This window comes from Mobula hypostoma, chromosome Y, assembly GCF_963921235.1.
Source record: "Mobula hypostoma chromosome Y, sMobHyp1.1, whole genome shotgun sequence".
NCBI classification, from domain to species: Eukaryota; Metazoa; Chordata; class Chondrichthyes; order Myliobatiformes; family Myliobatidae; genus Mobula; species Mobula hypostoma.
Genome location: NC_086130.1, coordinates 327030 through 352713, shown reverse-complemented (window position 1 = coordinate 352713; position 25684 = coordinate 327030). Strand labels below are relative to the sequence as shown.

The 25684-nt window shown below is 40.1% G+C and overlaps 1 protein-coding gene across 1 annotated transcript in view; it reads left to right on the top strand.

Annotated features, from left to right (window-relative positions):
* The window catches only part of LOC134341080 (tubulin-specific chaperone cofactor E-like protein), a 56072-nt gene that overhangs the window by 5710 nt on the left and 24678 nt on the right, over positions 1-25684 (top strand). The window contains exons 3-4 of the mRNA XM_063038829.1: positions 9172-9353; positions 14239-14495. Of these exons, the coding sequence (XP_062894899.1) occupies positions 9172-9353; positions 14239-14495 (439 nt within the window). The remainder of the gene's footprint in view (positions 1-9171; positions 9354-14238; positions 14496-25684) is intronic.

The window sequence follows — 25684 nt, the reverse complement described above, 5'->3', positions numbered from 1 at the left end:
TGTTCGTGAATCTCCTCTGACAACAAATAACAACATATCCTTTCTGAGAAATGGGCCCAAAACTCTTGACAATACTCCAAGTGTAGGCTGCCTAGTGTGTTATAAAGGCTCAGCATTATCTCTACTTTTATATTCTATTCCCCTCATTCAACTTCCCACTTACTTTTGCTACCTTATGTGCCCTTTTCTTGGTTTGTATGCAGTCCTCAACTTCTCTTGTCAGCCACGGTTGCATAGTCCTGCCATTTGAGAAGTTCTACCTCTGTGGGACATGGTCTATCCTGAGCCTTGTGAACATTTACCAGAAAACTTCAGCCATCTCTACTCTGCTATCATCCTCGCCAGTATCCTCCTCCAATCTTCCTGGGCAAGCTCTTCTCTCATGCCTGCGTCGTTCCCTTTATTCCATTGAGATACAGATATATATGATTTATGCTTCTCACTCTTAAATTGCAGTCTTAATTCAATCAGATTATGATCACTGCCTCCTAAGGGTTCCTTTACTTTAAGTTTCCTAGTAAGACCTGGGTTATTTCTCAACATCCAAACTAAGATAGCCTTTCCCCAAGTAGACTCAAGCACAAGCTGCTCTGAAAAGCCATCTGATAGGCATTCAACAAATTCCCTCTCTTGCGATCGGACAGCAACCTGATTTTCCCAATCCACTTGCATATTGAGGTTCCCCATTACAATTGTGTCATTACTCTTATTATATGTCCTTTCCAGTTCTCTTTGCTTTCTCAACCCCACATCTTGGCTAGTATTTGAAGGCTATAACTGATTCTCATAATGGTTTTTTCACTCTTGCAGGTTTTTAACTCGACCCACAAAGATTCAACTTTCTCTAACCCTATGTCACCTCTTTCTAAAGATGTAATTATATCTCTGACGAACAGAGCCACACCACCGCCCATGCCTTCCTGCCTGTCCTTTCGATGCAAAGTATATCCTTTGATGTTAAACCAACTATAGCCTTCTTTCAGCCACGACTCAATGATTCTCACAATGTCATACCAACCAATTTCTAGTTGCACCACGAGTTCGCCGACCTTGTTCCGGATGCTACCCATAGTTAAATACAGCACCTTCAGTCCTGCATTCTTCGTCCTTTTGAATTTTGTCTCTGTGATGCAATTTAACTCTTTGCTCTGGCTGCATTTGTGCCTAATAATTGGCTTGTCCTTCCTTACATTCATATTACGCCCATCATCTACTTGCAACACTGCTGGCTCATGCTCAGCTGCTTCCCATCCGCCTGCCATATTATTGAAAACGCTCCCAACAGCTCTAGGAAACATGCCTGCAAGGATATTGGACCATCTCGGTCCAAATTTATACAAGTCATACCTGCCCTGGGAGAAATCCAATGATCCAGAAATCTTAATCCTTGCCCCCTCCCCCGTTCTTCAGCAACGCATTTATCTGCCACCTCAGTCTATTCCAGTCCTCACTGTCGCATGGCACAGGCAGGAATCTCAAGGTTACTATCCTTGAGGTCCTGTTTCTCAGCTTCCTTCCTAACTCCTTATATTTTTTCAGGACCTCTTCCCTTTTTATTCCTATGTCGTTGGTACCAATATGTAGCATGACTTCTGGTTTCAGGATATTCTGAACAGGTTCAGAAGCATCCCCAACCTTGGCACCTGGGAGGCAAACTACCATCCATGTTCCCTTTTTGCATCCACAGATTCATATATTGTCTCCCTCAAGTAGGTCGTTCTCCCCAACAGTACTCAAAATGGAGTACTTATGGCCACAAGGGTGCTCTCCACTATCTGATGTTCTCTCCCTGCCTTCTCCTGACAGTCACCCATTTATCTGTCTCCCGTAACCTTGGGGTGACTGCCTCCCTGTAGCTTCTGTCTATCGCTGCTTTACTTTCTGTTACATGCCGAAGGCATCAAGCTGCAGCTCCAGTTCCTTAAGAAAGTCTCTAGGGAGCTGCATTTTGATGCATTTGTTGCAAATGTGACCTTCAGGGAAGCAAGTGGTCTCCTAGAAATCCTACATCTGACACCCAGGACAGAACTCTGGCCCTGCAAAAACACCCTTATTTTCTCTAGAGTTAATTCAGAAAAAAAAGTGCAAATAAGAATACTGAATGAACTTAGCTACTTACTTTGTCTCTGCCTGTTCTCACAGAAGCTTTATTACTCTGACTCAGACTGCTTGATGATGACCAGTTCGCTAGGCAGTACTTCACTTTTATAGAGACTGGCTTTTTAAAGCTCTTCATTAGACTTGCACCAGAATGTGTCTGTTGTGTCTGTGCATTACTCCAATCAACAACAAACCTAAGGCTGCAGAAAATGCAGAAAGAAAATTAGGAAAGCAAAGGCAGCATATGAAAATTAAAGGGCTAACAAGTATATAGTTGGGGTTATATGTAAAGGTGAAGAATGTGGTATGTTTCTTAATGAATATTCTGTCATCCTCTTCACAATGGAGGACAATGCTGGTGTTTTAGTTAAGATGAAAGTGAGTGAATTAAAAAGAAATAAACCGAGGTAAGCAAAATTATTGTAAATGTTTTGGAGGAACTGTATAGACTTTCAATTAAGAGTATTTAAAGACAACATGAACTCATAAAATTAATTTATGTCAAACTTGATTGAGCTTTTGAAGAGATGACAAGGAGAGCTGTGAGGGCAATACATTTGTGTAGACTGCTTGAAGTTAGGAAGTATTTTAAGAATATGGTCAGCTATCTAAGTAAATACAACCTGCTTGGAACTAAAATAGAGTAATAAATTCAATAGAAAATTAGATAAATAGATGCTTGCAGAGACCGTTTGACCTTCCATTGGTCTTGTCCGCTCAATCCGCTGGAGTCTGTCTTCACATGCTTAATATTATATTATATTATTCTTATTATTACACATATTATTATATTATTATATAATACATTACGTAGAGCCACAATGTTTACTATATAAGCATGTTAGTTACAGTGTTCCATCAACCATTATCCTATACTATTTTCTGCAAGCATCGTGAAACGTGTAGAGCAGGACAAGATACAGAAGTTGTCCTGGTCATCCACTGCGCCTAATCTCATCTCCAGCTGTCTCGACTTTTGTCTTGCCTCTGGATCCAAATGGGAATTGGGAAGAGAGAGTGAGCTTGATGCTGCGCAACTCTCCCTCACTTAAAACCAAATCAAGTGCTAGTCTCGACACCATCACCATGGTGTCGAGGTTTTCATTGATGCGATGGATAAACAACAACATAATATATTAATTATCAGACGATAAGACCATCCTCTGGCAAAGGAAATACATCCTCATCTCAGTTCTGAGGCTATGCCATCTAGTCCTATAGGAAGCATCCTCTCCACATCTTCTCAATCAAAAACTTTCAATGATATCGTTCCCCAGCCCCATTCTTGTAACTGCAGCAAGTACAGGCCAGAGCTAACAAACACTTGTTGGTTACTCTTCCATTCCCGGGATCATTTTTACGAATCTTCTCTATACCTTCTCCAATGGCAGCATATCCTTTCTTAGAAAAGGGACTCAAAACTGTTCATAGTACTCCAACGGTAGTCTGATCAGTGCCATATAAAGCATCAACATTATTAATTTTGCAAACACGAGGAAATCTGCAGATGCTGGAATTTCAAGCAACATACACAAAAGTTGCTGGTGAACACAGCAGGCCAGGCATCTCTAGGAAGAGGTGCAGACGATGTTTCAGGCCGAGACTCTTCGTCAGGACTAACTGAAGGAAGAGTGAGTAAGAGATTTGAAAGTGGGAGGGGGAGGGGGAGATCCAAAATGATAGGAGAAGACAGGAGGGGGAGGGATGGAGCCGAGAGCTGGACAGGTCATAGGCAAAAAGGATATGAGAGGATCATGGGACAGGAGGCCCAGGGAGAAGGAAAAGGGGGAGGGGACCCAGAGGATGGGCAAGGGGTATAGTCAGAGGGACAGAGGGAGAAAAAAGAGAGTGAGAGAAAGAATGTGTGTGTATAAATAAATAAGTAACAGATGGGGTACGAGGGGGAGATGGAGCATTAGCGGAAGTTTGAGAAATCAATGTTCATGCCTTCAGGTTGGAGGCTACCCAGACGGAATATAAGGTGGTGTTCCTCCAACCTGAGTGTGGCTTCATCTTTACAGTAGAGGAGGCCGTGGATAGACATGTCAGAATGGGAATGGGATGTGGAATTAAAATGTGTGGCCACTGGGAGATCCTGCTTTCTCTGGCAGACAGAGCATAGATGTTCAGTGAAACGGTCTCCCAGTCTGCGTCGGGTCTCGCCAATATACAGAAGGTCACAACGGGAGCACCGGATGCAGTATATCACCCCAGCCGACTCACAGGTGAAGTGTCGCCTCACCTGGAAGGACTGTTTGGGGCCCTGAATGGTGGTAAGGGAGGAAGTGTAAGGGCATGTGTAGCACTTGTTCCGCTTACACGGATAAGTGCCAGGAGGGAGATCAGTGGGGAGGGGGGGGGGATGAATGGACAAGGGAGTTGCATAGATTTGCTTTTATATTCTGGTCCTTTCAGATTTGCATTTGCCTTCCTTTCTGCCTAAACAACCTACAAGCTAACCTACAAGGACTCTGAAGTCCCTTTGCACCTCTGATTTTTAAATTTGCTTCCCATTTAGAGAATAGTCTATGCCATAATTCTGCCACTTTTCCTAATCTTCCTAAGACTCCCTGCTTCCTCAATACTACCTCTTCCTACACTTATCTTTGTATCACAAAGCCATGATTTCTGTCATCCAATTTGTTGACATATAATGTGAAAAGAAGTGGTCTCAGTACTGACTCCTATAATACCACTAGTCACCAGCAGCCATTTACAAAAGACCCCCTATATTCTCACTCTTTACCCCCTGCCTTTCAGCTTCTATCTATACTAATATCTTTCGTGTAATATCAGGCTCTTATCTCGTTTAACAGCCTCATGTCAAAACCCTGAAAATCTAAATATGTCATAATATAATGTATTGGTTGCTTCAACAATCAATTCAGACCAAGAATTGTACTAGAGGCAGCCACACCTTGCTGTAAATTGCCACGCTTCAAACAGTAACACAGCATGCTCACTGCTCACTGTACATCTTTGGAATGTGGGAGAAACCAGAGCACCAGGAGGAAACCCATGTAGTTAAGGAGAGAATGTACAAACCTTTTATATATAGAAGCAGGAATCAAACCTGGTTGCTGACACTATAAATGACTGAACTTAGCTGCCTTCCTACCACGCTGCCTATGCTAGTAAAAGACTTTACTTCCAATGGCATATCTGTATCAAGGTTATGGTGCAACCATATATAACTATAATTAGACCATGGCTTGAGTACTGGAGTTCAGAAAGAGGATTGTACTGGTGGGGATACAGGGAAGCTTACAAGAATATTGTCAGGGCTGGGTTATTTTCACCATCTGCAAAGATTGATTTAGTTGGGGTTAGAACAGAGGAGGCTGAGGATGATGTTAATGAGGAATAGAGAACAATGAGACCTAGATAAGGTGAATAGTAAGGTTTATTTCCTGTAGCAGAAGAGACAGGCAGGAGCAAATTGGTAGAAAGATTTGGAGAAGGAATAGCTGCTTCACCTTGAAGGTGGTAGGGATCTGCAACTCACTACCTCATCACATCTGAAGAATCTTTGAATGTGTATTAGAAAAATAATCTGCTGAGATACAAACCAGTTCCAGACAAAGGGATGCAGTTGAGTATTTGTGAACATGATGAGCATAGTGGACTGACAAGCTCCTAATACTTAACTTTTTAATGTTTTATTAAAGAAAATGCATTAGATTCCAGTTATCTGTAACACATGGGGAACAGTTTGACCCAATTAAGAGGCTACGCCAATTAGCCAAAGCTTCATGGAAATAGTTAAAAGGTATAAAAAAGATAAACTACTGTTTTAACTGAGTAACAATTTATTTATTTAAATAAAATACAAAACAAATTAGAAAACTGCCAATATCACTACATTACTATAAATTGTGCGTTAGCTCCTATTAGTTATCAACAGAGAACTTCATGTATTGTATTCTTTTGATTGTAAATGAACAAATTAATGCAGAGAATGACTGCCTTCATACAATGCTTTTGAAGGTTGCGTCCTCCAAATCTTCACTTCGATTTTAACATTCAAGCTGACTGTCAATACTTCCAAATTCCTCATAGTTCCTGACTTGTTGAAGTAGGGAAATGATTTCATTTTCACTTCTGGATGTTTTTAGAAACTTCAAGCCCAATTGCTTGAAACTTTAGTGAGCAAAACAATTCTGAATTGTCTTACTGCTTTTTTCTGAAAAACTATTAGTGACAAAAATCACTGCTTTTTGAACACAAACATATGCAACACTAAAAACTGATGCTCTAATCACAATACAGTATCTAATGGCTGCGCAAGGATACCCGACAGATGTTAGTTAGAAACTTTGACAATAGTCTCCTGCCCCAGTTATGTGGCATAGTATTCCATATAGATGAAGGAGATCCCAGTTACTTCCTCTATTTAATTTTTGTTCTTTAAGAATTATCATAAATGAATGGCTGTCCTGATTAACCGATGGCCCAATTAACTGGAAACCTCTAATTAGGAACAAAGGTGGTTCTTAAGATCATATTTTCGTAATTCAGTGGAGAGGTCAGAGCCAAATACTGCATTTGTACCTGCCTTGCTGAAACAATTGGGAGTAAAAATCATTTCAGACTCCGCCACAGAAGAGCCAATGGAGAAGGAATGTGTTATGGAAGTAGCATGGTGCATTCTGTTGCGAAGGTTTACTTTGGCTAGCATAGTTTGCTTCTCTGAGCACAGTTAAACTCATTGAGGGGGTGGAAAGGAAATCTTGAGAAGAAGAGTTTGAAAAGGAACAGGAACAACTTTTAAGAACAAAGCAGGAATAGAAAGTGTAAATGTAACAATTTGAACAGTGGAACAGCACAACTTGAGAATGAGTTTAGCTAAATCAATTACTGAACCCAACAATAAAGAAGTAGTAAATAGTAATATCAATATAAACTACATTTACACTATGTTTATTAGAGCAACTGAGGAAAAATAAAATGATATAGTATATAAATCAAAGAGTAAGGAATCAACAGATTGGAATAGATATGATATGTATTTAATTAAAAATATCATTGACTGTTGTGAAACCACTGACTCATATTTGTAACCAGTCTTTGATTGCTGGAAAATTTCCCAATAAAATGAAAATAGCCAAGGTCATTCCAATATACAAATAAACATGTATTTTCAAATTACAGACCAGTTTCTTTGCTCTTACAGTTCTCCAAAATATTGGCAAAGTATTTGTAAGAAGGTTGAATGATTTCATAACAAAACATAATATACTCTGTGAACAGCAATATGGTTTCAGAAAAAAACAGAACCACTACAATAGCATTAATAGATTTTGTAGGAGAAGTATCAAACACTATGGAAAGAAATGAATACACAATGGGAATATTCCTTGATCTAAAAAAAGCATTTGACACCATTGACCATAATTTACTGTTAACAAAATTAGAAAGATATGGTATTAGAGGGGTGGCACATGACTGGTTAAGTAGTTATTTGAAAGACAGGTATCAGTATGTACATATAAACAACTTGAATTCAAAACTTTTGAGGGTAACTTGTGGGGTTCCACAAGGTTCAGTGCTTGGTCCATTGCTGTTCATTTTGTATGTAAACAATACATGTGTGGTCTCTCAGACATTAAAATGTGTATTATTTGCTGATGGTACAACTATATTTTGTAGTGGGGAACATCGGAAACAAATTTTGGATACAGAGGAGAAAGAATTAAAAATTTTAAAGAAATGGTTTGATACTAACAAATTATCACTGAATCTAAGTAAAACTAAATTCATAATATTTGGAAACGTGTACCAAACTCATATAGTAAACTTAGAATAAATGATGTTGAAATTGATAAGGTATCTGAAACAACATTTTTAGGAGAGGTAGTAGATAGTAAATTAAGCTGGAAACCACATATAAATTATGTCAAAGCAAAAATGTCAAAATCTATTGCAATACTGTACAAAACGCAAGATTTCTTAAATCAGGAATCTTTGTATGCATTGTACTGTTCACTTATAGTCCCATACATGACTTACTGTGCGGAGGTATGGGGAAATACATGGAAGACAAATACAAATTCAATTTTTCTACTCCAAAAGAAAGTCATATGAATTGTAAATAAGACAAGTTATTATGAGCCAACCAATCCACAATTTATTCAACTAAACACTTCAAAATTCAGAGATTTCATAGATTTTAAAATATAAATTATGTATAAAGTAAAAAACAGTCAACATGATTTGAGAGGAACATGTATTTTCAAAAACAAAGGATAAGAACAAATGTAAAAAATCATTGTATTTCAGTCAGAGGGGTGAATCTATAGAACAGTTGTAGTGAGAATTTAAAAACATACACCACACTTACCAAGTTTAAAAAATTATTTAAAAATAATTTAATGAACAAATATGAAATACATTATTTAAAATGAATGGGAGTAATGCAAATAAATGATTTTTGGAATTAGAATTTGTGTTAAAGAATTATGAATTTTTTGTTTTTGATATGATGATTGACGCTAAATATTTTGTTGTATGAGTAAGAGGGGTAGGCATAATAAGCTGTAGCTTCAGCCTACACCCTTTCAGTCTGTTTTAAAGAATATATCAATTTTTTGTTGTAATTTTGTCCTATGAAATCATCATTGAAAATAACGCTTTTTTAATGTTTGTACTGACCGAAATAAATTTCATTCATTCATTCAAACATTCAAACTTTTGGTTGGACTATGGAATTGAAACATCTACGATGTGAGAAAATCTCTTATTTTTAGATTTATCTTGCAAATCTAAATTACAGCTCCCCAAAAAGAGGAAAGCTATGGGTACAAATCCATAAGTTTAATGTGCGTAATCACCTCATGAACAAAAAGTGCAGAACTAATGTGTATTTTATCCTTTCCTGATGTTGTGATCCAGGTAATGTCAATCTTCAATGGAGACAGCAATGGCAAAAAAAGTGTTGCTTGAAGCTGTCCAAGTCATTTTTAGATTGGTAAATTATAGGATATATGTTACTTTTAATTACAATAAATTAGCCATTCCTCACTTCATACTAATAATGCTCTACTCTGCTAATCTGTCCTTTTTCCTTTGCAGATCAGTAAAATTATGTCAAAGCTCACAAATCTGACCTTTCTGAATCTCACCTCGAATCCGCTGACAGAGGCAAGGTTAGATTCAACATGTGCTGCCTCTTTCTCACGAATACAGAGACTTGTCCTCAACAATACTAAGCTTTCATGGGAAACTATTCACATGTTTCTGCAGGAGTTACCAGGGTAGGAACTCTGAATTACTGTACATTTGTCTTTGTACCTTTCGCCTCTTCTTCTTAGCACAATTTTATGAATTTCTTTTCTAACTAAAGAGTTAAGTTAACAACAAAATATTTAACTATTATTTTCCTTCTCTATCATCACAACCTTTTGCTTTTGTATTATTTTTATTCTCCTGCAGGGATATAATTTAACCTTGAATTTAGATGTAATAGCTTGTATTTTTTACATATGAATTTCATTGCTCTTCCAACCCTCTAATCTACCTTGAGCTAGTAACCGATTTCCTACCTGTTCTGTTCTTACCTTGCCTGCATGCTTCCCTGTCCTCCATTCCCTTCTGTATATCTATTTAACTATAAAGATTCAGTTGAAGGTTTCTTCTTAATAATTGAGAATAATTTGAAGTATGAGACTTCACCACTGGATGTCAGAGTTTTCTTTAAAATGGTAACTACAACTATCCAAGAGTTTTTTCCAGTGTTTCTAACTAGGCCTGTTGTAGTTTCTAACTGTTACAACATGGTCTGCTGATTGTGCAGTATTCATAATAACATGAATTATGCTTATCTGTTACTAGTTTGCTCTTTCTTACCTTCACCTTTATTTCTGAACATTAATTGGAAACATTATATATAAATAGTGAATTGCATGCAAGAGAATTGATTAGCAGTTATTTTCCCATCCTACATGTTAAAGTAGTAAGTAACAAACTTGAAAAAGCTGCAGATGACGGGCTGGCTGGCGGTGCAACGACATCAGCGCTGGACCCGGGAGCAGAGGTTCCTGGGTTCGAAGCTAGTTGGGTCTGCTCCTGAGCACACTTTCCATCGTGCCGGGTTAAGTGTTGAGATCGCAACTCGACCTCGTAAAATAAAGGGGAAAATTTGCGAAAATATCTTTGTGGGGAGTGGTGCGCCACACAGTCTCTCTCTCACTCCACACCTTGTAAAAAGCCATGAAAAAGACATAATCACGGACACACGCACGCACACGCAGACGCACATGCACAGACTCACATGCGAGCAGACACACGCCAAAAAAAAAAGAAAAATCTTCAGATGCTGGAAATCCAAATTTACATACAAAATGCTGTGAGACCCTTCTTTGGGGCTGAAACAGAAGGGGGAATGACAAAATAAAAAGATGAAGGGGAGGGGAAGGAAGCTGGCTGGAAGATGATAGTAGAAGCCATGTGGTTAGAAGGTAAAGGACTGGCAAAGAAAGAATCTGATATGAAAGGAGAGTGGACAATAAGAGAAAGGGAAGGAAAAGGGGACCTAGTGGGAAGTAATAGGCAGATGAGAAAGTCAGAGTAGGAAATGGAGGTGCGGTGGATTTATTTACCAGAAAGAGAAATTGATATTCATGCCATTAGGTTGGGGGAGTGCGTACCCACAAGGAATATGAAGAGTTTCTCTTCCAGCCATATTTGCCACAAGAGGAGGCTATGGATTGACATAATGAAATGGGAATGGGATTAGGAATTAAAGTGTTTGGCCAACATGAAGTCCCACTTGTGGCAGATGGTGTGGAGGTCATGGACAATGTGGTCCCGCAATTGCGATGGTTTCACCTACGTACATTGGGAACACTGGGTATAATCGATGAGCCCAGCAGATTCACTGGTGAAGTGTGCCTCACGTGGAAGGACTGCCTAGGGCTCTGGATGAAGTAAGTGAGGAACTTAAGATGTTTGCAGTATAAGTGCCTGGAGGGAGATTAGTGGGGAGGGATGTTTGGACAGAGGGAGTGATCTCTTCAGAAAGTGGGGGGAGGCAAGATATGTTTATTGGTCAAATCCCTTTGGAGATGGCGGAAGTTGCAGAGGACAATGTGTTGGATGCAGAGGCTGATGGGGTGCTAGGTAAAGACAAGAGGAACTTTTATCGTTATTAAGGGAATGGGAAGTTGGGGTGAGTGTAGATATGCAGGAAATGGAGGAGATGCAGGTGAGGGCAACATCAGTAGTAGAGGGAGGGAAACCCTGTTCTTTAAAGAGGAAGGACATTCCCTGGAATGGAAAATCCCATCCTAGGAACTAATGTAGCAAGTGAAAAAAGTGAGAAAATTGAGAAAAGGGAGTACTGGAGACCGGGTGAGAGGAGGTATAGTTAGAATAACCGTGGAAACCATTTGTTTTATAAAAGATGTCAGTTGACAGTTTGTCTCCAGTGATGGAGCCAGAGAGATTGAGAAAGGAGAGGGTGGTGTTGAGAGATGGACCAACTGAATTTAAGGGTGGGGTGGAAATTGTAGGCAAATTTGATAAAATTGCCGGGCTCTGCATGCATGCATGAAGCAGCACCAATGCAGTGGAGGGAGAGTTGGTGAGTACAACTGGGTAAGGCTTCGAACATAGATTGTTCTACATAGCCAACGAAGAGTCAGGTGTAACTGGGGCCCATGCGGATGCCCATAGTTACCCCTCGGGTTTGGATAAAGTGGGAAGAACTGAAGGAAAAATTATTGAGGCTGAGGACCAGTTCTGCCAGATAGAGGAGGGTGCTGATGGATGAGGATTGGTTGGTCCTTTTGTCAAGAAAGAAGTGGAACGCTTTGAGGTCTTCTTGATAGCAGATAGTAGCACATAGAAATTGAACGCCCATGATGAGAATGAGGTAATTGGGTTAGAGAATTGAAAGTTATTGAGGAAATCAAGGGCATGAGAAATGTTGTGGATGTAGGTGGGAAGGGAATGGAGTAAGGAGGATAGAATGAAATTGAGATATGAAGTTACACATTTAGTAGGGCAGGAGTAGGCAGAGACAGTAGCCATTTCAGTTTGTGCATCTTGCATAGGAGGAAGAAATGAGCAGTGCGGGGAGCTATGAGTTTGGTGGCAAGTAGATGTGAGTTCTTCAGAGTGGATGAGGTAAGCGACAGTGACAATATTTTTGATGGTGTGAAGAGGGGTGCTTCTCAAGGGGTAGGTATGAGGAAGTGTCTGAGAGTTGCCACTTGGCCTCAGCAGGGAAGGTAGAGGTTAGTGCACCACACTACAACATCATCCCCTTTGTCTGCGGGTTTATTGGTAAGGTTGGGATTAGTGCAGAGAGAGTGGAGGGCAGTGTGTTCAGAGGGAATAGGGTTCAAGGAGAAGAGAGGAGAGCTGAAGTTGAGACAGTAGATGCCTCATCAGCAAATGAAGTTGGAAAGATCCAAAGCAGGCAGAGAACAAGAGCGGGGTGTCCAAGATGAGGTCCAATAAAAACGAGATACTGGAAATCCAAGCAATGCACACAAAATGCTGGAGGAACTCAGCAGGTCAGGCACCATGTATGGAAAAGAGTAGAGGGTTGACGTTTCAGACTGAAAACCTTCATCTGGACTGAGAAGGAAGGGGGAGGATGCCAGAATAAAAGATGGGAGAGGGGAAAGAGTCTAGCTGAGATGTGATATGTGAAGCCAGGTCAAGGGCTATAGAAGAAAGAATCTGTGTAGAAGAGGAGAGTGGATGTGGGAGAAAGGAAAGGAGGAGGAGGGGTCCCAGGGGATATAATGAGAGGAAGTAAATGGTCAGAGTGGGGAATAAGGGGATGGGGGTGGCAGAATTGGTTTACTGGAAACTTAACGTTAAAATTTCCAGTCTTCGTAATCTTACATACACGTGATTAAGATAAAATAGCTGGGAATAATTTTGTATCTTGTGTATCTCTTTGGGTCAGCTACAAACGCCTAGCTGAATTATTCACAAAATGTCTGCTCCCTCAGTCAGAGAATAAACACGCTTAATATCAGATGCCATCATCGATGTGGTTTATGGAATGTTCTTAATCATTTGGTATTTTTAATCTTCCAGTTATCTTTTATAAAACTATTCTAACTGACAGTTGTAATGTATTGTATGTTTTACCATTGCTTTTTAAGGAATGGTTTAGTTTGGTTTGCTGAAGATGGATGACCTCCCAGATTATTTCCAATATGGTACATAAGTGTTCCCTATAATAAGCACCTGTATTTTTGAATAATATATTGGAGATATTAGCACTTAACATTATTAAATTTTTTTCCCTTTGTGGGACAATACATTTTTTTAAGTCAGACACTTGCTCTAATCTGTACTCTATGGTTCTAATTCTTAAGTGATGAGGATAATTAATTCTCCTAGCTCTGCAAATGGGGATGATTGATTTGCTACAGGTTATATATGAACCTAAGACCCATGACAATTGATTGAGTTACTGCTTAGATTTAGGAGTGTATCGTGACCTTGCTTTATTCATGTATCTGCATGATTTTGAATGCAGTGATGTAGGATATTTATCGTACATCTGTACTTCTGATGAATTTTTGTTTCACTGCAATTTGTTAATTTGGTCCCCTGTAGTGAATATCCTGTGATGGGTTATAATAGTAGCCCTAGGCTGTTCCATTATTGTAAGCATGTTAAGCCTGTTCCAGATGTGTTCAATTTTTAACGCAAATTCACAATAACTGTATTCCACATAGAGTGAAATGAGCACTTATAAATTCTTTATTTCAAAATATAATGTAATATTACCCAAATTAGAAAAGCAAAAAGCCCTTTTTTCTATTACTTCATAATTTTATTTCTACCATTAGTTTTAATTTTACTGCATAAATCTCCATACATTTAAGGATTCAAATGGAGTGTGAGCAGGTTTATCAGCTTTTGTGTATACGTATATCTTAAAAATACGAATTTTAAACTGAGATAATGTGTAAAATAAATTAGCTTACCAATTTAATGAAGTTTTCTGTGTGTTTCACAAAGAATTGTACTAACTTTTTCAAATTATGAATAATTTACTAAGCAATGTGTGTTTGTGAAAATGTGATCTATTTTTTAATCCATTCCTTGTATTTTCTTGGGTATACTCTTATTTTTGTTCTGTTGCATTCCCACATGTCTCTTCAAATGTAGGTTAGAGGACCTCTTCTTGTGCCTTAATGACTACAGGACAGTCTTATTGTCACCTTATTCCTATCCATCACTTCGACTCCTACATATTACTGACAATAATCTCGCTGACTGGGGAGAGATACGCAAACTTGGGCAAATGTTCCCAAGTCTGGACACGTTAATCCTAGCAAACAATCCTCTAGTCAATATAATGGATTCACAGGCAACTTTGGGACAACTTTTCCAAAATCTGCGATCAATAAATCTTCATAACTCAGGTATGAAATATGATTTGAATGTTTAATTTCATTGTGCTTAGAATAAAAATTAAAGTTGTTTGTAACTAGCAACTTCAGACTGTTTTGCACATGGAGATTGCATTTATTGAGAATTTTATTCCTGTATCTCTCAGTAAGTTCTGAGACAACTTGTCAGTTGTACCATTAGCTCTAGATCTGATCATGCCTGTCTTTTTTCTTGGTCCTTTAATGAGAAATTTCATTGGCTGAAGTGATTATAAGGTAATAATTTTTTTATCTATCAGAACAGATTAACATTATTGAAAATAATACCTTAACTTGAGAAATTATCTATCTTCCTGAGAAAGTAAATTCTGTGGATTATCCTCTGAGAAGTATATGTAGTTAGTTTAGGAGAGTGGTATACATTAACATAAGTGATAGAGCCCTTAGAACTTGTACCACTGAAAGTGAGTCCTGACCTGAAACATCAACTATTTATTCCTCTCCATAGATACTGACTGACTTGCAGTATTCCTCTGAATTTCCAAAATCATTAGAATCTCTTGTATTTATGTTATAGGAATAATTTGGTCTAATGTAATTTTCTTGAATTATTTTAAAATGATAGGGTAGTATCTGGCTCCAATCTATTTGTGGCTAAAATAACTCACTTCAAATAATCCCCAGCAAGTTAAAAAAAAAGTACCTTGTTCACAAACAAGAGAAAATCTGCAGATGCTAGAGATCTAAGCAACACACATAAAATGCTGGAAGAACTCAACTGGTCATGCAGCATCTATGGAAAAGAGTATGGTCAATGTATTGGGCCAAGACTGTTCATCAGGACTGCAGAAAAATAGATGAGGAGTCAAGGCTGATTTATACTTGTGCGTAGTAGCCTATGCCATAGCCTGCAAGTGGCCTATGTTGTGAGCATTTATACTTGTGCGATGGTGTGTCTGCGTTACTCTGCAATTCACTGCCAAAATGCTGGTTGGCGGGGTTTCAATGCCACTGTGTTGATTTCTTCATGTTGAAATTCAACACGAAGAAACTCAAACTTCAAACAATGGCGACTGAAACTGAAGGAGGGTAAATTTTCTGTGCTTGTCTGGCCACTGAGAGACATGGATGAGGAAATGCATTTCAAATATTTTCGGATGTCGGCAGGTAGATTTGACAATTTGGTTCATCATCTCCATTTATTTCACTTCAGTGTACGCACAGTATACTCAGAGACTGGCAATCACCATTTGAGTTTTAGCTTTGGGTGGAAGTCAACGGGCTGTAGTAGCTAGCTACAAACTGGTGTCAAGCACAGGGTCCTCCATAATTTCGGAGGTCTGTAAAGCTTTATGGAAAGCATTGCAGTCAAAGTTCCTCCCCTGCCCTTCAGTCGCCCAATGGGGAGCTATTGCAGCGTAGGAGGAAATGCAGTGCTACCAAGCGGACCAATCACAGTTGTTGCGGTCTGCATCGCTACAACACATAGTTACAGTGGGGAGGTGCGCGTCAGGCTATGGTGTAGGGTACGGTGTAGGGTACGCAACTACGTCATACCTATAGCGTCGATTTGATGCACAAGTATAAATTGGCCTTCAGAGTTAGAAGATTGGGGGAGGGGAGAAAGAAACACAAGGTGTTTCCAGGAGAGAGGGAGGGTGTGATGTAAAGAGCTGGGAAGTTGATTAGTGAAAGAGATACAGGGCTGGAGAAGCGGGAATCTGGAAGGAAGAAAAGGGGGAAGGAGCATCAGAGGGAGGCGATAGGCAGGTAGGGAAACAAGGTGAGAGAGTGTAAAGGGAATGGGGAATGGTGAAGCGAGGCATTACTGGAAGATTGAGAAATTGATGTCCATGCCATCAGATTGGAGGCTACCCAGACGGAATATAGGGTGGTGTTCCTCCAACCAGAGTTTGTCCTCTTCACAACAATAGAGAAGGCCATAGACCAACATATCAGAGTAGAAACGGGAAATGGAATTAAAACTGGCAGGGATGTTAGCAAGGTGATTGAAATTTCTGAGAGTAGTTTCCAAGACACAGTATAGATATGTCCCACAGAAGTAGATGTTCTCAAATGACAGGAGAAATCAACCATGGCTGATAGGGCAAGTTGGATGTTCGAGAAGCTTATAAAAATCCAGCAAAAGGCAACTAAAGGGAAAAGATGAAATATGGGGGCAAACAAACCAGTAATATAAAATAGGATACTAAAATGTTTTTCAGTTATAGAAAGAGCAGAGGGGAGATTAGAGTTGATATTGGAACACTGAAAAGTGATGCTGCTGAGGTAGCAATGGGGATGAAGAAATTGCAGATGAACTTAATGGGTACTTTGCATCTGTCTTCAATGTGGAAGACACTAGCAATATGCCAGAGGACTGAGTGTCATTGCTAATACAAAGTAAAAACTGCTAGGTAAACTAAAAGGTCTTAGGTCAGCTGGACCAGATGGACAACATTCCAGAATCCTGAGAGAGGTTGCTAGAACGATAATAGGTGTATTGGTCTTGATCTTTCATAAATCACTTGATTCTGGCATGGCCCAGATGGCTAAGATTGCAAATATCATTCAACACTTTAAAAGGTAGGAAGGCAAAAGAAAGGGAATTATAGACCAGTTAGCCTTACCTCAATGGTTGGGAAATTGTTGGAGTCTATTATTAAGAATGCGGTTTTGAGGTACTTGGAGACTAATGATAAGTCAAAGTTAGCGAGATTTCTCTGAAGGGAAATCTTGCCTTACAATCTGTTAGAGTTCTTCGAGGAAGTAACAAACAGGATGGACAAAGGAGAGGCATTTACTTGGATTTTCAGAAGGCATTTCAAAAGGTGCTACACATGAGGCTGCTTAACAAGATAAAGCATTATGGTGTTAAAAGAAAGATACTGGCATGGATAGAGGAATGGCTGGCTGACAGGCAGGCAGCTTCGGGAATAAAGGGGCCTTTTCTGGTTGGCTACTAGTGACTAGTGGTGTTCTGCATTGGTCAGTATTGAGATCTCTGCTTTTCATGTGGTTTGTTAATAATTTGGATAATGGAATTGATGGCTTTAGGAATGTTTGCAGATGGCACGATGATAGCTGGGGGGGTAGTTTGTGCTGTGGAAGCAATGTATTTGCAGTAGGACTTAAACAAATTGGAAGAATGGACAAAAAAATGGTAGGTAGAATACTGTGTTGGAAAATGTATAATAATGCATTTTGATAAAAGGAGTTATAGTGTGGACTATTACCTAAATGGAGAGAAGATTCAAACATCAGAGGTGGAGAGGGACCTGGAAGACTCCCAAAAGGTTAATTTATAGGTAGTGTCTGTGGTAAAGAAGGCAAATGCAATTTTGGCATTTATTTCAAGGAGAATAGAATGTAAAAGCAAGGAGATAATGCTGAGCCTATAAATGACACTAATCAGGGTTCCCTTGGAGTATTGACAACAGTTTTGGGTCCCATATGTCAGAAAGGATGTGTTTGTTAGAGCTGTTGGGAGTGGTTTGAACTAATAAGGCAGGGGAATGGGAACTCGTGTGATAGAGCTGATGATGAGCCAGCATATTTCAAGTAGTTGATGGGTGCAGCATGAATGTAAGGAAAGACAAGCCAATGACTGGGTACAAACACAGACAGGCAAAGAGTTAAATTGTACCACAAAGGCAAAATTCAAAAGGGTGAACAATTCAGGACTGAAGGTGCTGTATTTAAATACACATAGCATTTGGAATAAGGTAGATGAGCTCGTAGGGCAATTGGAGATTGGTCAGTATGATGTTGTGGGCATCACTGAATCGTGGTTGAAGGCCATAGTTGGGAGTTTAACGTTAAAGAATATACTTTGTATCGAAAAGACAGGCAGGAAGTCATAGGCAGTGTAGCTATGTTGCTAAGAGATGGAATTAAAGAGGTAATACAGAGTCAGAGAATGTTGAGTTTTTGTGGGTGCAGTTAAGAAATTGCAAAGGTAAAAAAAAAAGCCATTTTGTGAATCATATACAGGCCTCCAAATAATACCCAATAACGGTATGACACAATTGTAATAGAGGACTGCAATATGCAAGGGGATTGGGAATACCAAGTTGGTGTCAGATCACAAGAAAGAAAATTTTGTTGAATTTCTTTGAGATGGCTTTTTAGAGCAGCTTGTGCTTGAGCCTATTGAGGTAAAGGCTATCTTAGATTGGGTATAGTGTAATAACCCAGATCTTATTAGGGAGCTTAATGTAATGAAATCCTTAGGAGGCAATGGTGGTAATATGATTGAATTCATATTGCAATTTGAGAGTAAGAAGAATAACTCACATCTATCAATATCACAGTGGAATAAAGGGAATTACAGAAACGTGAGAGAGCATCTTGCCCTGGTGGATTGGAGGAAGATACTGGCAAAGGTGGCAGGAGATCAGAGATGACTGAAGTTTCAGGGAATTGTTCACAAGGCACAGGATAGATATATCCCACAGATGAAGAAGTTCTTAAGTAGCAGGGATAGGCAACCATGAAAAGACCATATGACATAAGAGCAGCATTAGGTATTCAGCCCATTGATTCGGCTCTTCCATCCATCATGGCTGATCCTGGATCCCATTCAACTCCATACACCTGCCTTCTCACTGATGCCTTCACCATTCAGGCAACGATCATTTTCTGACTTAAGTATACTCAAAGATTTAGCTTTCACTGCAGTCTGGCAGAGCATTAGAGCATTCTACAGATTTACTACTCCCAGGCTAAAAAAAATCATAGAAACATAGAAAACCTACAGCACAATGCTGGCCCTTCGGCCCACAAAGCTGTGCTGAACATGTCCTTACCTTAGAAATTTTTCTGAACTCCATGTACCTGTCCAGGAGTCTCCTAAAAGGCCCTATCGTCTCCACCACCACCACCATCGCCAGCCGCCCATTCCCTGCACAAGCCACTCTCTGTGTAAAAAAACTTACCCCTGACATCTCATTACCGACTTCCAAGCACCTTAAAAACTGTGCCCTGTCATGTAGCCATTTCAGCCCTGGGAAAAATCCTCTGACTATCCACTCGATCAATGCCTGTCATCATCAATGCCTCTCCAAGGCAAAAAGGCCAAGTTCACTCAACCTATTCTCAAAAGGCACGCTCCCCAATCCAGGCAACATCCTTGTAAATCTCCTCTGCATCCTTTCTATTGTTTCCACATCCTTCCTGTAGTGAGCATCATTTCCTAGTGGTCTAATATCAACTCTCACCTCTCTTTTACTCTTTATATAACTGAAAAACATTAGTATAACGCTTTATTTTATTGGCTAGTCTGCCTTCATATTTCATCTTTTCCCTTCTTACAGTTTTTTTATAGCTTTGTGTTAGATTTTAAAAGCTTCCCAATCATCCAACTTCCCATTCACTTTTGTTAACATATATGCCCTTTTCTTGGCTTTTATGGATCCTCAACTTCCTTGGTCAGCCACCATTGTCTACTCCTGTCGTTTGACAACTTCTTCCTCAATGGGACACATCTATCCTGCAACTTGCAAACTATTCCCAGAAACTTCAACCATCTCTGTGCTGTTGTCATCCCCACCAGTATTCACCTATAATCCACCTGGGCAAGCTCCTCTCTCATGCCTCTTGTAATTCCCTTTATTTCATTGTGATACTGATACATGTGACTTGTGCTTTCCCCTCTCAAACTGCAGTATAAATTCAATCATATTAAGATCTCTGCCTCCTAAGCTTTCCTTTATGTTAAACTCCCTAATAACTGGGTTATTGCACAACACTCAATCTAAGACAGACTTTCGCCGATGTAGGCTCAAGTAAAAACTCCTCTAAAAAGCCATCTCACAGGCACTCAACAAATTCCCTCTCTTGCGATCCAGCACCAACCCGATCTTCGCAATGCCCTTGCATATTGAAGTTCCTCATTACCCTTATTACATGCCTTTTCCAGCAACCTTTATAATCTCCACCCCACATCTTGGCTACAATTTGGAGGCCTAAATATGATTCCCATAATCTTTTTTACATTTGCAATTTCTTAACTCCATTCATAAAGATTCAACATTCTTTGGCCCTATGTCACCTATCTCTAAAGATGTAATTACATTTCTTACCACCAGAGCCACATCACCACCTATGCCTTCCTGTCTGTCCTTTCAATACAAAAAAAATTTGATGTTAGGGTCTCAACTATGGCTTTCTTTCAGCCACGACTCAATGATGCATACAATGTCATACCAATCTCTATTTGCGTCAAGAGTTCATCCACCTTATTCAGAATACTACGCGCATTTAAATACAGCACCTTTTACCCATGTGGTAGAATTTTACAATTTGCTCTGTCTGCATTTGCAGCCAGTCATTGTCTTGTCCTTTTGCACATTCATATTACACCTATCATCTACTTGTAAACCCGCTGGCTCATCCTCAACTCTATCATACTGGTTCCCATTCTCCTGCCACATTAGTTTAAACCTCTCTCAACAGCTCTAGTAAATCTGCCTGCAAGAATATTGGTCCCCCTCGGATTCAAGTGCAACCTGTCCCTTTAGTACAGGTTCCACGTGCCCCAGAAGAGTTCCTAATTATTCAGAAATCTGAATCTTTGCCCCCTGCCCCTTCAGCCATGCATTTATCAACCACCTCAGTCTATTCCTTTCCTCACTGTTGTGTGGCACAGGCTGCAATCCCAAGAATACTACCTTGAGGTCCTGCTTCTCAGCTTCCTTCCTAACTCCCTACATTCGTTTTTCAGGACCTCCTTCCTTTTTCATGACTTCTGGCTGCTCGGCCGCCCTTTTCAGGATATTGTGGATGCATTCAGAAACATCACAGACCCTGGCACCTGGGAGGCCCACTACCATCCTTGTTTGCTTTTTGCATCTACAGAATCACCTATCTGTCCCCCTGACTACAGAGTGAATTATTACTCTTCCATTTCCCTAACCTTCTGAGCCAGACTCAATGCCAAAGACATGGCCACTGATGCATCCCCGCAACAGAACTCAGAGTGGAGTACTTATGTTGAGGGGGATGGCCACAAGGGTACACTGCCCTATCTGATGTTCCTCCTTCCCTCTCCTGTCAGTCACCCATTTATCTGTTTCCTGTAATCTTGGGATGACTACCTCCCTATAGTTCCTGTGTATCACTTCTTCACTCTCCCTAACATGCTGAAAGGCCATTGAGCTGCAGCTCTAGTTCCCTAATGTGGTCTCTAAGGAGCTGCATGCACCCCGAAATCTCACATCTGACACCCAGAACTGAACACTGGCCCTGTAGACATACCCACTATTCTCTCAAGAATTAAATAAGAAATGAGGAATGAACTTAGCTACATAGCCTGCCTCTACCTGTTCTTGCCGAAGCCCTGTTGAGTCAAAGCCTTACCACTCTGACTCAGACTGTTACAACGATGACCTCTCCCACATTGGCTTTTTTGTAGGCAGTACCTCTCTTTTATAGAGACTGGGTTTCCGGTTAGAAGTCTTTGTCGGATCTGTGTGGGAACATCAATCTTTGCAGAATTCCCAACTACTTCTGTTGAAAAACTTGAGCTTTTTCAAGCTCTTTGTCGGACAAGGAAGTTAAGAACTGAATAAAAGCCAAGGAAAGGGCATATAAGATAGCAGAGTACTGGGAAGTTGGAGGATAGGGAAGCTTTTAAAATCCAAACAAAAACCAACAAACAAAGCTATAAGAAGAAAAGTTGATATTGGACACTAGAAATGATGCTGGTGATGTAGTAAGGGGGAATATTAAATGGCAGATAATGAATTCTTTGCATCTTTCTGCACTGTGGGAGACAGCAGTGTGCCAGAGGTCCATGAATGCCATTGCTGTTGCAAAAGAAAAAGTGCTAGGCAAACAGAAAGGCATTAAGGTGAGTCATCTGGACCAGATGGACGACATCCCAGAGTCCTGAGAGAAGTCGCTGAAGAGATAATGGATGCATTGGTCATGATATTTCAAAAATCACTTGAGTATGGCATGGACCTGTAGGACTGGAAGATTGTAAATCTCACTCCACTCTTTAAGAAGGGAGGAAGAAAGAAGAAAGTTAAATATAGGCCCATTAGCCTAACCTCAGTGGTGGGGGAAAGTGTTGGAGTTTATTACAAAGGATGAAGTTTTGGGGTACTTGGAGATTAATGATAAAAGGACTCAAAGTCAGCGTGGTTTCTGTGAAGGGAAATCTTGCCTTACAATCTGTTAGAGTTCTTCAAGGAAGTAAGAAGCAGGGTGGATAAAGGAGAAGCAGTGGATGTCATTTATTTGGATTTTCAGAAGGCATTTGATAAGGTGCCACACATGAGGCCACTTAACAAGATGAAATCCTGTGACATTACAGGAAAGGTACTGGCGTGGATAGCGGAATGGCTGACAGGTAGGAGGTAGTGAGTGGGAATAAAAGTAGCCTTTTCTGATTGGCTGCCAGTGACTAGTGGTGTTTCTCAGGGGTCAGTATTGGGACCACTGTTTTTCATATTACTTGTCTGTGTTTTAGATAATGGAATTGCTGGTTTTGTGGCAAAGTTTGCGGATGATAGAAAGATAGTTGGATGGGGTAGGTACTGCTGAGGAGGCAATGCGATTGCAGCAGGACACAGGACTTAAACAAGTTGGAAGAATGGGCAAGAAAGTGGCAAATGGAATGCAGTATTGGAAAATGTATTAAATTGGATTTTGGTAAAAGAAACAATAGTGCAGATGATTATCTAAATGGGGGAAGGTTCAAACATCAGAACTGCAGAGGAACTTGGGAATCCTTGTGCAAGAGCCCCAGAATGTTAATTTACAAGTTGAGTCTTTGGTAAAGAGGGTAAATGCAATGTTGTCATTCATTTCAAGGGGAATAGAATATAAAAGCAAGGAGATAATGCCAAGCCTTTATAAGACACTGGTCAGGCCACACTTGGAGTATTGTCAACAGTTTTGGACCCTTTATTTCAGAAAAGATGTTCTGCCATTGAAGAGATTCCAGAGGGGATACATGGGGATGATTCCAGGAATGAAAGGGTTAACATGTGAGGAGCATTTGGGATCTTTGGGCCTGTACTCACTGAAATTTAGAAGAATACATGTGGATCTCATTGAAACCTACTGAATGTTGAAATGACTAAATAGGGTGGATATGGTGGGGGCATCCTGAACTAGAGGACACAGCCTTAGAATGGAGGTAAGGTGGAATTCTTTTTAGCTAAAGAGGAGTGTATGTGTGGATTTCTCTGCCACAGACGGCAGTGGAGACCAGATCTGTGGATATATTTAAAGCGGAAGTTGGTAGTTTCTCGATTGGTCAGGGCATCAAACGATAAGACAAGAAGGCAGGTGTATGGGGTTGAGTGGGATCTGCGAATGGCTATGATGGTATGGCGGAGCAGACTTGATGGGCTGAATGGCCTAATTCTGCTCCTATGTCTTATAGCATTATAGGCTGCCACCGCTATTTCTGTCAGAAGGAGTGTAGGTGTTTGGTAAAGCAGACTCCCAATCTATGTCGTGTCTTATTGATATATAGGAGGACACAGCGGGAGCACAGGACACAGTATATAACCCCAACAGACTCACAGGTGAAGTGTCGTCTTACCTGGAAGGAATGTTTGGGGCTCTGAATGATAGTGAGGGAGGAGATGTAGGAACAGGTGTGGCACTTGTTCTGCTTGCAAGGATGAGTACCCAGAGGGTGTTCAGTGGGGAAGGATGAATAGATAGGGGAGTTGTGTAGGGGGCACTCCAAAGCAGAAAATAGATTGGAGGTAAAGATGAATAATTATGAACTGGACATGGAGGCTAGTAGTTGAGTACAAGAGGACCCCTATACCTGGTGTGGTAGTAAAAGGATATGTTAAGGACAGACATGTATGAAATGGAAGAGATGCAGTTGCAGGCAATGTTGATGGTGGAGGAAGGGAAGCCCCATGCTTTGAAGAAGGAGGACGTCTCCTTAGTTCTGGAATGAAAAGCCTCTTCCTGAGAGCAGATCCAGTGTAGACAGAGGAATTGAGAAAAGGGAATTTCATTTTTATACTAACAGGGTGGGAAGAGGTATAGTACAGGTAGCTGTGAGAATCCATAGTACATGTAATATCAGTAGTTAAGCAGTCTTCAGATATAGAGGCAGAGAGATCAAGAAAGGGGAGGGAGATGCTGGAAATGGAACCGGTAAGTTGAGTTCGGGGTGGAAGTTGGAGGAAAAAGCTGATGAAGTGGATAAGCTCTGCAAGGGTGCAGGAAGCAGCACCAATACAGTTGTCAAAGTAGCATAGAACAAGTAAAATAGATATCAGTACTCCTTTTACTCCCCCAGTGACAGTATCATCCTATATCAACAATCTGTTTATAGTTTCGTTTCTTTTGATCAGTTCTTCATTTTGCACTGTTAGTCACTCAGTTTCCTTAATCTTTTTAGTGTGTACTTTTACCCTTTTCCTCAAAATTTAAATTTCTCTGGGTTATTCAGTTTCTTTCCACAGTCTAGATTCATACAGTTTGGTAGGTTAAGTAGTCATTGTAAATTGTCCCTCAATTAGGGTAGGTTTGAAATGGGAGTTGCTGGAAGGAGGCAGCTAGAAGTCCCTATTCTGTGCTGTATCTCTAAGTAAATAGATTCCCTTTAGTTAGTTGCTGAAGATTGACCTGCTGAGTATTTCAGGACTTGTATCTATCTAGTCCACCATGTTCTCCCTGTCAACTTCAACATGTGCAGAATGTTATAGCACAAAACTTGTCAGATCAAGCAACTTCTTGCTTGTATGGGCATAGTTATTCTCTCACTAAAATTCTCTGCTCTTTTGTGTATTCAGCTCTCGCATCTTCCAAATTATTAACATGTTTGGTGAAAAGATGATTCAAGTAGATCATGTGATGTAGCCCAATTTGCTATGTCCACTAACTGGAGACCATTTCCCTTCACCTACGTAAACTCGAGGAAATCTGCAGATGCTGGAAATTCAAGCAACACACATAAAAATTGCTGGTGAACGCAGCAGGCCAGGCAGCATCTATAGGAAGAGGTACAGTTGACGTTTCGGGCCAAGACCTACGAAGGGTCTTGGCCTGAAACGTCAACTGTACCTCTTCCTATAGATGCTGCCTGGCCTGCTGAGTTCACTAGCAATTTTTATGTGTGTTGCTTCCCTTCACCTTCCAGTTTGAACCAATTACCAACTGTGTAACTTTGAATTCAATGCACTTTTAGTTTCATTTCTATTTTTAATGAAAGCTTTTAAATTTTGACCAACTAGTTTGGA